Genomic DNA, 15,831 nt, shown 5'->3' with positions numbered 1-15,831 from the left:
GTACATTAATATTCAGAGCTCTCCATGGTCAGTCTTCATTATATCTCCAAAAAGATAGCTTTTCTGCAGCAGGCTTTTCTGAGTCATTTGGGAAACAAATTCCCTTATATCCATGGCAGTTTTAAGACCCCATTCATGTAAATAGATCGATAGGACGCGTTGGGGGTCTTTGTTGCCAAACTGCGTCTCCTTGACAACAGGCTCATCAATTGGACTGAGATACACCTCTAATGGTCAAAGGAAAGTGATACCGAGGCACGTTTGGCAGGGGGCAGAAGAACAGACCAATAACTTATCCACATACATGACACATCCAAACAATATTGCAAAGGAATTACAGCTGCTGCCTCTTTAAGTGAAAATTAAAATCATACTATCATTCAGTGTTATTTTAGTATTATTTACATACAATTATAGTATTTAGCTATTTTTTTAATTAGCTTTTTATATTTTCCATTTCAGTCACGCTTTATTTTAAGGTTCAATTCTTGCTATTAACAAACCATTAACTACAACTTTTGCCTCAACGAACTTCTAATTTTCTGCTTATTAATAGTTAATTAATAAACAGCCAATATCTTAATAATATACACGCTAATAAGCAACTAGTTAATAGTGAGAATTGGTCGCTATACTAAAGTGCTACCTCGGTTTCATTTAAATGTTTTTATTTTAGTAATTTTGATATGTGCATTAGTCATTTTGATTAATTTTTGTTTTGTTTTTGCTTATTTAGCTTTATTTCATATTTCAATTTTAGTAATTTTAGTACTTCAACAAACTGTAAAAAGTACATTTAGGTTTTTCAGCTTTTTCTGCAATATTTATATTTGTTCTACATTTATATTTAATTTAATTTTAGCTTTACTTTAATTTATAGCAACAATTTTTAATATGTTTAGTTTTATTTAAAAACAATGATATTATTTACTCACCCTTATGTTGTTTCTAATGTACGTATATGCCAGTTAACACACAAAAATTCACTTTTGTGAATAAAGGTTTTTTACTTTTCCACAGTTTTTTTGATAACGTTTTTGTTAGAGTCAGATCAAACATACGAATCGCTTATTTACATATACCAAACTAACTATTGTACAGAAATTAAAATGAACAAAAAATAAATAAATAAATATAATAAAAATCCAAAAGTATAAATTCTGCTTTTATTTACGCACTCTTGCATTATTCAAAATTTGTATGCTGTTTATTTTTAATTGGATTTTTTATATTTTTTTATAAAAATTCTTAAATTTCAGAAAAGAATTCCATAAATGCTAACATTTCGTATTCCTTCTAAGATCATAACAAACGGCACCTTTTACAGTATGTATTTACGGTTTTACATCACTGACGCCAAACGCCATTGATTTTGATGTTGGTTTCGTAAGCAAATGCAACAAGCTAGGTCAAAACACGCACAATGGAGAATTGGAATTAAGAGCTACAGTGAAAGGGAAGATTTAAGTGAATTTCCTTGCAAAATGTATCATATGATTTCAGAAGTTTCAAAATATAGCACACAAGACATGTCGACTACTATTATAGTGCTTTCGTAGCAGTTTTAGACTATTTTGGCACTTGACATATTGAAAAAGATTCTTCGAAAATCTACATGTGAACAATCCTAGGGTGTATTTCCCAAAAGCAACTATGTTCGCAAGTTCTGTCGTTACCAATAGAGTTCAATGGAACTTACCACCATAGTTAGCTAACGATGCTTTTGGGAAACGCACCCCAGAACAATTACTGAACAACATGGACTTGGATGTCTTCAGATTGCATTGAAATATGATGCACACATCCACTTGCATGTGTTATATGTGTTGGTGTGTTGTTGTATATTTACATTAGATAGCGGGTTATGAAAGCATTCATACTCATTAGCATCCCTTCCTGACACTTCTCGGCTTATAGAGCTACGTAAGTCAAGCCTGGGGTTTTCTTCATTCGCCATTTTCGTGGGGAGGCATCATAAATTACTTCGCTTTATGCAAAAGAGTATTACATCATACTGTCCGCTCAAAGCTAAAGGATGCACAGAAGATTCAGAGAAAAAAATAATGACGACCTTTGATGTAAGCTCAACCATGAGATGCATTAATCTTCCCCGTAGCACAAGATGACTCACTCTTGGGACACGGCATTGCAATATTAATTTCTCAATAAGCCTTGATTAGAGACGGACTGGGACTAAGGCTTTGGTTTTTACTTGAAAAGTGCTGGAGGTCATCAGATTGAAGATCTCACTCAGCTCTGAAGGTGTAAAGTGACACTTAAGATGCCAGGTTGTCATGATATCCTGTCACACTTTCTGTACTATTCAGTGTGTAACACGTGTCCTAGCTTTGCAAGACACTTTATATGGGCCACATATAAAAGACTTCTGAAAAGGACCCGTAATTGGTAACAACATGATGTACACTGCAAAAATCCTACTCTTAAGGAGTATGTTTGTATAATATTCCAGTTAAAATATGTAAAGATCCTTAAAACAAGATTAATTTACTCGAGAGGCAATGCTGCATAAAATATTAAGACTTTTTTTCATATAATGAATCTTTAATACAAGTGTGTTTTGTCTTACTTCACTGGCAGATTCTTTTTCTTTTTTTTAGAAAGAAAATATACACATAATTGAAGACACGACCTATGAAGTCTTTAAATCTTATGCAGTGTTACTTTTAAAATAAATGTATCTTGTTTTAAAGATTTTCATATGTTTTTACTTGAAAATAAGACAAAACAATGGCTTAAAATAAAAACTTAAGTAATTGTTTGCAGTGTACAGTGTACAGTGATAGGGTTCAAAAGTCTTTGCATGAAACTGGATTCAGGAAAGTTGCTAAAAACATTAGCATTTTAGCTAACTGACTAAGCAAGATTCTCCAGCATGACAACAATTAGCCTGAAAAACAAAACAGAAAACAGTTTATGCTAATACCAGCTATAGGTATTACTGTATGCGGAAATTGCATTATGAACAAACAAAAACTAGACCAAAATCAAGCTTGCGTACTTAAAAGTGTCTGAATTCATATACTGAATTCAAAACAGCATGCTAGTATAATACTTTTACTGCCATATAGGCCTTTTGTATCTCCGCCCTTTTTCTGCTTGCGTTTGCACGGCGTGAAAGTAAGTTCTTAATGAAACGTTTATAAAAAAAAAACGGCCTACTGACATTTGTTATAACATCCACTTCAAACATTACGGTCTGTAGCAAGAATAGTATGCTTGTATGTTTATAGTTAATTTCCCAACCCATCCCCCCTTGCAAGAGCATCAAGGTTATGTATTACTATTAGTTGTACACCAATGACGTATTTTACCTGTCGGTTTTTACGCAGGATAGGTTAATAAAATACCAGTCAGCCACTAAAAACTCCCAGAGGTCATTGTGAGAGCAAAAAACCTCACAAGACCTCACCAAGGTCTTGAAGACCTAAGGGAATAATGGTATAATTTCACAAGCAGTTCAAAGTGACCTTCTCCTCAACCCCTGACACAAATCTACTGTACTTTCCCAGCTTTCTTGCCTGTCAGTGACGCAAGTCCTCACAGCAAAGCAATGTGGCCAGGGCTGGGTTTGGACATAATGTGGAACCAAAACGTCTGGTTTTAATGGAGCAATGAAAGACGTAACAAAATGGCTTCCAGAGGGCCAACTGAGCTGCTCTCTGTACCCTCCCAAACGCAGCTGCAGTAGCGACAGAATTTGTCATCATGCCAAGAAGGTCTTCAACACTCCCGCTGAGGATGCTTGGTCTGATCTTGCTGCAGATTGATCACAGAGCAAACCCTGGACTAATGACACCGTCTCACCACTCTTGACATGTGAGCTGGCGTTGAGTTGGACTATTTTTGTTTGGTGGGCAAGCTTGAAACTAGGGCTTCTGGCGGTTCTAAAGGTCTACTTTTTGGATCACAAAGCAAACATTCAGGGAAAGTTTTATAAAAAGAAACGCACATGAGCTATAACTGTGCTTTTTACTGTTTGTCAGATTGTTCAATATGGCTCTGGTAAGATCTTGGTTAAAAGATGAAACAGACAAAGAAATGGTCTATGACTTCAGGATATACGGTACACCTTAGTAAACTTAAGTCATAACTGACAGCACTGACTTGTCAATTGTGTTTTAAAGGGGTGGTTGATTGTTTTTTGTTTTGATTGTGTTTATGGGGTGCAGTCAAACATGTGTTCATGATTTGTTTTTTAAAAATTATTTTTCACATAATTTAATAAACCTCTCTGTCCCTTCTCTGATAAACGTCCCGATTATTTCCTGGTTTTATGAAGCCCCTCCCTCAGAAATACGTGATGGGCTCTGATTGGTTAGCTGGTCCAGTGTGTTGTAATTCGCTAAAGCGCCTCTACTGTGCGTCTGAACGTCCCGCCCCTCAGCTCAGCAGCATGTGCTCCGGCTGGATTGTAAACAATGGCGTCGTCTATATTGCTTATCAATTTGAGCCCGAATGAGACTCTGAGGATATTAAGCCTCATTCAGACTTTCAGCCCAAATCCGATTTTGTTCATACCCGGATGGAATCTGATTTGAATAACTGGCTGTCCACACAGCATATCGAAACTGTTCATATCCGATTTGTGTGTCCATTAGCGCTCTTTCGTTTTACTGAATGTGCATTGGTTTCTATGGTAATGCCATTGTGTTGTTATGCCTATGCTAAAAACAACAGTAACAGCAATACAGTTTGCTATACAGATGTTGTCTTACCGTTGCGGTTGCGCTGTAGGCTAGCATTATATTTCGTCTTGTGAGTCAGCGGCAGAAACGCAGGAAGCTTGAATATGAGGCTTTATTCTGTGCTGTCATCTCCGCTACTTTGCTTTTTTTTTGTTTTTTTGTTTGTCTCCGCTACATTCAAAACTCAAAGAGGTACGTATACTAGCAGTATATTGTTTTTTTTTGCTTGACTTGCACTTCGCAACGACACAAGCTTGTTTCTGCAAAGATGTTCAGCATGTTTTCTGCAAAAACATCTGACGTGTTTACGTTTTACGTAAACGATCTGACCGGTCAGATTGAAACGGATTTCCAGAAATGCGATTTGAATTGGAATCCAAACCACATATGAATGTAGCTCGAAACGGATTTGCACAAATCGGATTTCATGTATCTAAATATGAACTGATTTCAATCGGATTTGCACAAAAATCGGATATGGGCTGACAGTCTGAACGAGGCTTTAGTGAAGAGAATCGTGCAGAACCTGTGCAAGCACGCCTCTTAATGGTATGCTTTTTGTTTGTTTGTTGTTGGATCATACTTTTAGATACACTGTTATTTGTAAGTGCTACTGCTTCTGTTAGCTTTTAATATACAGTTTTATCCTAATTAAAGCCTTAATACAACACGTCAACCGCACGCCATGTATAACGATTCTCATAGCTATGTGAAAATAAGTGTATAATTGGAACAGTTTGTTGGAGCTGATCTGACGATCTGAATGAGAGAGAGAGAGAGATGCAGAGCAGGGAGACACGAGGGACAGTATTAAGAACCGCTGCTTTAGAACATTGATTTTGAAACTTGTGAATCCATTAGAATCGTCAGAAGACAGAATCGCGATTCATATATGAATAGATTTTTTCGTGCACCCCTAGTTTTCTCTACCTCTTCTATAAAGCAGCGCAGCATGGCCTCGCCCTTTGCTGCGTGTTCCCGGGGCGGGGTTTATCTGGGTCCGTGATGTATCGGACCCGGGAAGTAACTCATTGTAGTCCCTTACCAGTCGTTTTTGTAAGCATTAAACTGCCAGAATTTTAAAAGACGATATCTCAGTTTGCATTGAACTTTCAGTTTCGTAATTTTGCAGATATTGTTTATGTTCAATCAGCACCATTACACACTAACTAAAGTTAAAAAAGTGAAATCGCAATCAACCACCCCTTTAACATCCTCACTGACAAGCAAAATTACCACAAACACCCAAACAACCGTTCATTGGTTCCTCGGTAGATGGTTGATCTAGGAGCGTTGTAATAAGTAGCACTGCAGGACTGTCACCAAAAATTGCACACCCTGTCAGATCTTAAGATCTTATTCTCATTCATCGTAAAGCTTGTCACTAAAGATAGAGGTACATCAGGGGCGTTTTCTTGGAGGAGGCAAAGGAAGAAGAGTCTCCTCAAAATATTGGATGAGAAAAAAATTCGTAGTACAAAAATAAACAACGCAAATATTACAAAATATAACAATAAAAAGTGTATAATTCACTCGTTTTCTAAAGAAACACTGTCCAACATCGACACCAGCAGGTAAAGTTACAGCAGGAGTCCACTCCTCTTTCGCCTCCCCTGAGCTCATCGAGTTTTAAAGGGATAGTTCACCCAAAAATGAAAATTCTGTCATTAATTACTCACCCTCATGTTGTTCGAAAGCCATAAGACCTCCGTTCATCTTCGGAACACAAATTAAGATATTTTTGATGGAATCTGAGAGCTCTCAGACCCTCCATAGACAACAAGGGTCCTTACACGATCAAGGTCCAGAAACGTAGCAAGGAGATCGGTAAAATAATCTATGTGACATCAGGGGTTCAATCGTAATTTTACGAAGTTACGAGAATACTTTTTGAGCAAATTTTTTTTTCTTTCAAATTTTTCTCCTCTGCGTCACCCTAGCGCCATTAAGGTGTTTTGGGACCTACCTGGTTGAAATGCTCTAGCTTTTCCTTCATGTTTACCAGGATTGGATCTACACTTCTGATCTTTATCTCTGGGTTGTGTTTCTGGGCTTGTAGTCCATTCCCCACCACGTGACCTGTATAACTGTAGCAGAAACAGAGCAAGAGATAAGTTACCAGTACAGAAATCGAGCACTCATTGGTCTGATGACAATGATCTCCCAATTTTGAGTTCTGGAGTCCTAAAAATGCAAGGAATGCTCAAGGTTTGTCTATTAGAAACAGGCCCAAGGATTGATCGGATGTTCAGACAGCCATTTCACCCACATAAATAATTCATTATGAAGCCTGCGGTGAAGCCTGAAGACACAACTGAGCTGCAAATGTAGGTATTGACCCTGCGCCCTTTTATTAGAGACGTTAATGGAGGCGGATGGAGGGCGTCCTTCAACAAAGGCCAAGTTGGTGCAACCGAGGCAAGCAACGCAACATGCTGACCTACTAAACAGTATTCGAGAAAGCACAACAGATTCAGACAGGTTGACCATAAAACCATTTTATGGATCCCTGACAATGCTATTCAATGAACAATGTTGATGAGGAAACAAACTCGATTGAAAGGTCTCGCTAGGTCTTCAATCTTCACTCTTCGAGGGGACATCTCAACATTGGTTGCCATAGTGACTGTCAGAGTGCCATGTTCAGCAGCCTATAAGATCAATGGGTCAAGCTCAGGCAGAGCAGATAGGTTAAGACTTTGATTAAGCACTGATTGTGAACTTTAAATACAGATATGACTAGGTGATAGGATGGACAGATTACAAGCTTGGAGAGATGCAGAGATTTTATAGACTAAAATGAGCAAAAAAAAAGGGTATTACTAGTATTACTAGGGTATTACTTTGTGTTCCAAGTGAAATTAACCCAATTTTAAAGCCTGCAATTAAAATGTCCAAACTGCACAGTATGATATGATACACACACATTACACTACACTAATGTTTTTAAAAACTAAAATTTAATAAAATGAAATTATTCAATGAATGACATGACAAAATTTTGACTGAATATAAAGGAACTTTTTATCAAGATACAAAAATGTGTGCAAATTAACACCTTTTTTTATCTGTCACAAATTTCTATATCATGAAGAATAAACGTCACACATCCATCAATTTATGCAAAACTGTTTTACAGCAATTGTGAGATTATAACACAGAAGCTATTTCCAGCACCAGCGTCCTTGAGACAGACGGGAAGACAGACAGTCAGACAGACGGATCAAAGGGTTAACAGTGGGGGGCATATAAAGCGCAGCGGGAGGGCAGAATAATGCAGCCGTGTGCTTGCGCATCAATAAATGAATGCTTGTGGGAGATTCGGCCCACTGTTTTCACCACAGCAAATCTAAGTGAATAAATAATGACCCCAGACACCTCATGCTGCATCCGAACACACAGCTCACTTTGCAAGGTGGAAGCACTTTGTCAGGAACCGATGTGAGACAGACTTGTTTGTTGGTTTGTGCTTTTAGCTGTCGTGCTTAAATGCATTTGGGCAGCAGGTACGATGGTGATGAGATATGCGAGTATTCACTACATGAGAGGAGCGGATTATGTGGCTTATTTAAAAGAAGAATGAGCTGTCTGTGGATACTGTCATTTTTACTGGCTCGTTCTTTGATGAGCCAAATGTGCTCCATATGCGCATAATTAAAGAGCAAACAATCTGCTCAACGTGTTTCAATAAACATACAGCCAACCTTAAGACTGATCATCACGAACAGACATTTTTATGGAAATTTACTATAGCATGACTGTTGAAATGGCTTCTCGTCTTCTTTATTTCTCTGCAGATACTCAAAGGAAGTATGAATATTTCCATGTCACATTTTGAGAGTATTGCATTTTTGATTAGACATTACAAGTCTATCAGTGGCTTCAAATATCCATTTTTAATATCTATTAGTTAAATTAATTAAATGCGGCCCTATTGAATGTCTTAATAAATGTTCTCGGTTTTGGTACAGTCAGTATTGAATGAATTAAATTAACTAAATGAATTAGATTTGGTGTTGCTAGCGCTATGCTAGGTGGTTGCTCAGGTGTTCTGGATGATTGCTAGGACATTTCTAGGTGATTATGTACTGGGCCAAGTCAAGTCTAGACTCAAGAAACTCCTTAAAAAAGACAGAACAACAACAACTACGTCCCTGTCTTGGTAAAGTCAGTACGGATTAAAACGAATTAAATTTATGGTTGCTAGCATGTTGCTAGTGTTTTAAGAGGTGGGGTTGCTAGATTTTAGACTATCAACCTATATATTTTATTCAATTTGCCAGGCAAAAATAATAAGTCCAAACTTAAGATACTCCTAAAAAGGAGACATCAACTAAAATAGACACCTGTGTTTATAAGGAATTGTTTGAGGCGTTTTAAGGGATAGTTCACCCAAAATAGTCATTATTTTCTCACCTTCATGTCATTCCAAACCCAAAAGACATTCATTCATCTTCGTAACACAAATCAAGATATTTTCAATGAAATCTGAGAGCTTTCTTACCCTGCATTGACAGCAACGGGACTACCACGTTCACGGCCCAGAAAGCTAGCAAGGACATCAATAGTCATCAGTGATTCAATTTTATGAAGCAACAAAAATACTTTGTGCACAAAGAAAACAAAAATACATTTTTATTCAACAATTTCCTCTTCCGTGTCAGTCTTTGACGTGTATTCACAAGAGTACCACTAATGTCACATGGACTATTTTGACATTGTCCTTACTACCTTCTGGGCCTTTTGAACAGAGGGCGAGTAATTAATGACAGAATTTTAATTTTTGGGTGATCTGTCCCTTTAAGAAATACACACAACTTTAGTTTTAATAAGTAGAAATGTAGTTTTATCACTAATAGTTTCTAGACAAAAATAGTGCAGACACTGGTCAAGATTGAAACTTTCTATAGATACTTCAGTAAGCTTTAGTGCAAGTATGAGCAATTGTTAATTCAAATTGTCTCAGCAAGCGCCTCTAATATTAGCATAGCCTAACATGTTTCACCCACACACAATCCAAATCAAATACCGATATAATCAAGTCCTGTTTTTCCTATAAAGAGTTCATACACAAAAGAAAGACCACAACACAAGTCACCTCATAAAGTACTTTGATTATGACACAGACAAACTTCAAATAAGCTACAAAGAACATCAGACTCTCTAAACAGATGTGTTAGCGACTACATGGGTCTTACAGTTCAGAGCGGTGGGCCTGTCACTGCACTCACCCACATTTCTCACAATAATTAGCGGCTAAATGAATCCAAACCAGAAAAAAGTCAGAGAAAAATATTTACCCAGCTCAAGACCAAAGAGTTTGGAGTTCCCCTTCGACTAAACACAGCTTATTTTCCCATAGAAACCACACACACATCCCCCTGTGAGGAGCAAAACTCCAATTAAATTCATCTGCTATATTGGATTAGCTCATTTGTTTGCTCAGAAGGTTATGAAACTCGGCACCTAATGAGCTAGCAATATCCGTTCTTCATGAGCTGTGCATTAGAGGTTTCTTCCTTCTTTAGAACAGCTTTTCAACAAGTTATTGCCTTTAGCAGTGACACAGCCTAAACGGATGCCATACGCTAATATTTCAACAAATCCTTTTCTATAGAATACACAACTTTGGTGTATTGCATCCGAGTAAGCTATGCTATCCTGTCTTACGTCAGCATGAATTCAGCTGTGTGCCTTCTCATGTGTGTAATAACCGGGTGTAAGACCTTCTGGTTGCTAGTTTTCCATCCTATTTATTGTCTGTGGTCTATGAAGTTGGGAAGGGCCCATGCTAATGTAGGACATCTGTAATATATCTAGTCAGCTTTGAACTGCACAAAGCTAACAGCGCTGTTCTGTATTAAAGCAGCTGTTTGGAATTGAGTAGTTCAATAATAAGTTGTAATACAAGCACTAGATATCCTATATGCAGTTACAGTATCCGTTACAGGTTTTCAGGTCAATCAGCCACTACACTGCAAATATTAGTGTATCATGTGCCATTTGTATGCTATATATCGAAACCCATTTAGACATCACTAAGGCCCATTTATGAAATACTGTCTAGGTAGATAGTTCACTAAGTTTACATATGGCCTCAATGGAGAATTTACTAAATAGTAGCGCAATAGTATCTCAGTGCAAAATAAATTTAAAAAAAAAAAAATGCGCTAACCCCCCACAGTCCTGTTTAAGCAGGTGCTAAATATGCTAAAACTGCACTGTGGTGTTTTGAAGTCATTATCATTATTATGATACCAAAACACGTACTTTAGGCTTATTATACCAAACACTGTGTGTACTAGCATTAGCATTACAATCAAGCAGAGGTTTAAGCAGACCTACAGTGAAGCTAAACTGAACATGCTACACAGAATGGTCATTTTATATAGAAAAGTACAACTGTGAGTGAAATTACACAAACAATGAAATTCAATTCTTAATTTGTCTAATGTAGCCTTTAGCTACGTTATGTGGCTCAAACCAATGTTTTGAAACAAATATCCTTTTAAAAAAGCAGCAATAGCCAGAATTACTTGGTTTTTACTGGTCTAGGTTATTGTTTTTCGACCATTTTCAGTCACTTTTCTGGTAGAAAATCAATTTTATGATAGTGTTTTGAACATGGTAAAATATCTTAGATTAGCAAGAAACCAGCTAACAGCTGTTTATACCAGTTCAGGGTATTTTTTGAAACATTGGTTTGTTGAACATCTTGAATTAGCTAATAAGAAGCTTAAACCAGTTAATTACAGACTTGGACTAACTAAAAACCTGCTTAGACTGGATATAAACAAGTTACCTTGTTCCAAAACACAGCTACAAGCTTAATGCCAATCGTACAGCTAAACACTAGCTTAACCAGGCTAAACCACCTGAAACCACAACTGGTTGTAGCATATTCAGTCTTAAGCTCTTAAAAACCAAAATAAGTGTTATGGTGAACATAAGGGTGGGTCCTCAATGAAAACACATAACCTAATAAAGCTGAAATGGAGGACACGGCCAGTCTAAGACAACAGAGGAAAGGAAAACTAAGCAGGTCACAACCATGAGAACGAGGCTGAAGCGTTTCATGATGATTGAGTGAGTGAGTGAGTCAGCAGTGGCCTCACTTTTCCAAACCGTTCACCATTTTATGTGGGTTAAAGTTCGACAGTGGCATATAAAGTGTGAGAGAGAAAAAGAGACAAACTAAGAACAACCCAAAATACTAAAGGACTTTGACCACAGACGGTAGTTGCCTAAAGTGAAAGCAAAAACTGTTTCCACAGTAACCTCACACATCCAGTTGCTTGGAGTCTGGCTGACACCAAGTTATAAGTCATGCTAACATTTCCTTGGTTAACTGCACCATTATACGAAACATTCATTCATACACTGCACTGTGCAATGGGAGGTGAACCACAACTCCAGCTACTGTAAGCATTTTCTTAAACGATCTTGTTCGCTCAATTTGAAATGTTACATAGCCGTCCAAATGGACCTGAAAATTCCAGACCAAAAATGCATGTTTTGGACTGAACTCCATCTTGTGAACACATGTTTTCCTCAACGTGTTTCTTTGACCCCACTGTTTATTATGACCAAATGGCAGAATATTTTTTAGATGGCTAATATATTAGTTTCATGCAATCATTTGTGGGGATTTGGGGTTGAAACATGGTTAAATGTAATGTTCACACAACTAAGAATTTATTTTGTCCAAAAGGGGGCAGTGTTGACTTATTTGAAGATAAGGAAAATATGCTATGCCAAGAATAGCATGCTAATATGCTAATTTCACTATTTCTGCAGGGTATAGCATATATACTGTACACAGAATACAAATTATCTGCATACTACATCAAAACTTGCAGTATGCAACAGAGTGCATGGCAAGGAATCCCACAAAGCACTGCACTTAGCTCGATTTTACATTTCCTGTGTGACAAATGAACTGTATTATCAGCTGTGATGTCTATTTCTTCACTCATTATTTTAGACTGTTTAAATGTTGACATTTTATACAAAATGGATAAAAAAAACGAAACTTGTTTATTTCCAAGAAAAGTGTTTGCAGCTCACTACGAGTAATATACTACTATTTGAAACATTTATTGTTGATTGATGTGTTCAGCATGTGCTAGTACTATACAGTATACTACCATTAATTTCTGTGAGTGTTAGCATAAAGAAAATGGACTAATCTGCTTGCTAATCTGTTTTTGTAATTTGTGGAATTTCTGTATTAGAAAATACATAGCTTTTAAAATGTTTTTATAATGTCGAACTGAGTTTCTTTGCCTGAAAGATAAAGATTAGTGGTCAAATGCCATGTGGCAAAAATGTAGCATTATCTAAATTTTATGTTTACGTTTTGTATTGGGCCTATTTGCAACCAATCGATTACATTTAGGTAACCACTAAATCTTTATCTTTCAGACAAAGCAATTCAGTTTGACATAATGAAAACTTGTCTCATCTTAATATAGAGATTTCACAAAAAAAAAAAAAAAAAAAAAAAAAACATTAGCAAGCAAGTCGGTTTGCTCCATGGTGACAGTGACCTGTCTCCAGGACTACCCAGTGTTTGGGCCCCCAGTATGGTTGGTGCCAGCATTGCGTTGTTGCCATAGCGTGGACGGCGAGGGAGCAATTTGTCCAGGGGGTGAATGGGGAGTGGGATCTCTAACCTCTGAGCCAAAGCTGAGGAGCAAATGAGGCCAGAATAGGGACATATCTGGAATCACAAAACTTTGTCCATTCAAGCAAAGCGATTGTGGATATTTTGTGTTGCAGAAGTCAAAAGAGAAGAAGTCTAAATGAATATATGCTGATAGCAAAACCGCCTATATGCAAATGTTTATTTTGAGTGTGTGTTTTTCAGGGAATCTCATTTGTGTCACAATAGAGCTCTAGAACTTTCTGAATGAAGCTTCTGTCCGGATGAGGACTGGAGAAAAGCCACGATAATCCATGGCAACCATCACTCCTCTTGGCCATCTTATGAACTTCATGACCTCACAGAGTAAATAGAGACCTTTCTGGAGAGATATCTGATTTGACTGCCTTCAATTACAATCAATTTTGGTGGGAAAACAGAAACATTCCCATGTTTGTGAGGAATAAGTCTTCAGCCAGTCTGAAAATCTTGTTCAATATGCTCCATTTCTGTCAGTGTGTCACTCAAAGCAACTGATATGATGATGTTATATCAACTAAATGTAAAACTTGCAAATACCATGACCCATATATCTTTAATATTATGGTCAGCATAACAGGAATATGGATAACTGACAAACCAGAGTGTCCAAATTAAAGAAATTGAGGAATCTTGTATCCAGTTTAAAATGCATGTGTCAAGTACTATTTTCAACCATTTGTGACCCTGGACCACAAAACCAGTCATAAGTAGCACGGGTATATTTGTAGCAATAGCCAAAAATACATTGTATGGGTAAAAAAAAAAAAAATATTTTATGCCAAAAATCATTAAGACATTAAGTAAAGATTACGTTCCATGAAGTTATTTTGTAAATTTCCTACTGTAAATATATCAAAACTTTAGATTAGTAATATACATAAGCTAGTAAACTTCAATTGGACTTTGAAGGCGATTTTCTCAATATTTTGATTTATATATATATATATATATATATATATATATATATATATATATAAATATAAATAATGTTATATTATGTGCATTTTTAATGTATTAAAATAAAATGTGCGCCATGTCATTGCCCCATATTAATCCTTGCATTAACATGCAAATTTGAGTTCAAGCCCTCTTCTGACAAGACAAGCTTACCTCTCTACCACATCTTCTCCACTCCAGCAGGTGTTTTCATCAATCACCACCTCCCCCTCACACAGCATCTCCGGCAGGGTGGAGAAGAATGATTTGTACCGCTGGATGTAGCCCATAAACTCCCTGCAGGAAGTTCAGGCTTTCAGGAAGTTATCAAAAACTATCAAACCAGGCGTAATTATACAGTACAACCAGTTTTGCCTCATTCATCACGCTTCTCTAATCAAACATGCCCAAACACTGATAGACACAAGCGGCGGATTGGCCTCTCGTACTTGTTTTTGATTTTTATTAATGCTGACAGTGTTCTTCCTTGCTCGCACACGTTTATTTGATGTGGGATTAAATCATTTGAACATTCTTAGGCTGACAGCCAAAATCATTTTATGATAAAATAATTAGAGATAATTTTTCTTTTAAAAAACTTGGAAACCTGGAAGCTGAATTGCTACTGCTTACTTAGAAATCTTTTTCAGGCTTCTGGGTTTGTCGTTTTTGGACAGTTTCAGAGGCAGTGACCTGGGGTCATCGACGAGTGCAGATTTGAGAGGAAAGAAAACAGAAGAAACAAAGACAAACAGAAGGGAAGTTACTGTATACAATCTGAAACATCTGATTGGTAAGGATTTAAATTTCTTAAAGGGTCAAAATATGTTCAACAATTATATATGTAGTGGATGTCATTTTCTCACCTTCTTTTTAGTGTTATGTGCTCATGTTGGTTGCCTGTATTAGGTAGTGTTGTAGGACTGGAGGATGTGACTGAGGTTTGGAGTTCAATGGTTGGGTTTACTGAAGGAGTCAAACTTCTTGAGGTGGGGCTGACTGGAGTGGAAGAAACCGGTTCGGTCAAGGAACCACAAACTTTACCCACCTGAAAGAGAGATGAGAAATTATTATGTGTCTGAAAATATATGTAAGAGAGAAAAAAAAATCATGATGAATGGCACAATTTAGGCCCTGAACTAACTCACACCAATTCAAAGAGATAACTCCATCTAGTGGCCACTAATAAATGGCACAATATCACTGTAGTAATATTTACAATATTAATATTATTTCTAGTTGGAACAAACTTGCACAATAAACTCAAACTTTCACTGTATTGGATACTGAATTATACATTAACAGTTTTGTATACATTAAATGTGTATTTCATTTTATTCAGCCTCTCATCGTCGCTAAATTAAAAAAAAGAGGGTCAAAATAAGCTGGACAATCATACTCCATTTTGCCATAGTTGACATATTTCAGCAATATTCCAGAAATTAGAAAATGGAATAAGGAGTTAAGAATTTATAAATGTGTGCATGTGTAAACATGTTTGTA

The 15,831-nt window shown here is 36.8% G+C and overlaps 1 protein-coding gene across 1 annotated transcript in view; it reads right to left on the bottom strand.

Annotated features, from left to right (window-relative positions):
- LOC306867263 (glypican-5-like) overlaps positions 1 to 15,831 on the bottom strand; it is a gene marked incomplete at both ends in the record, with an annotated part of 31,200 nt that overhangs the window by 8,056 nt on the left and 7,313 nt on the right. The window contains 4 exons of the mRNA XM_079412866.1: positions 6,673 to 6,793; positions 14,503 to 14,625; positions 14,962 to 15,021; positions 15,195 to 15,376. Coding sequence (XP_079268992.1) covers positions 6,673 to 6,793; positions 14,503 to 14,625; positions 14,962 to 15,021; positions 15,195 to 15,376 — 486 coding nt within the window. The remainder of the gene's footprint in view (positions 1 to 6,672; positions 6,794 to 14,502; positions 14,626 to 14,961; positions 15,022 to 15,194; positions 15,377 to 15,831) is intronic.

The sequence above is a fragment of the Barbus barbus genome (assembly GCF_936440315.1).
Source record: "Barbus barbus genome assembly, chromosome: 49".
In the NCBI taxonomy this organism is placed as follows: domain Eukaryota; kingdom Metazoa; phylum Chordata; class Actinopteri; order Cypriniformes; family Cyprinidae; genus Barbus; species Barbus barbus.
Note: the sequence above shows the minus strand (reverse complement) of the source record. Positions and strands in the feature narration are given on the sequence as shown.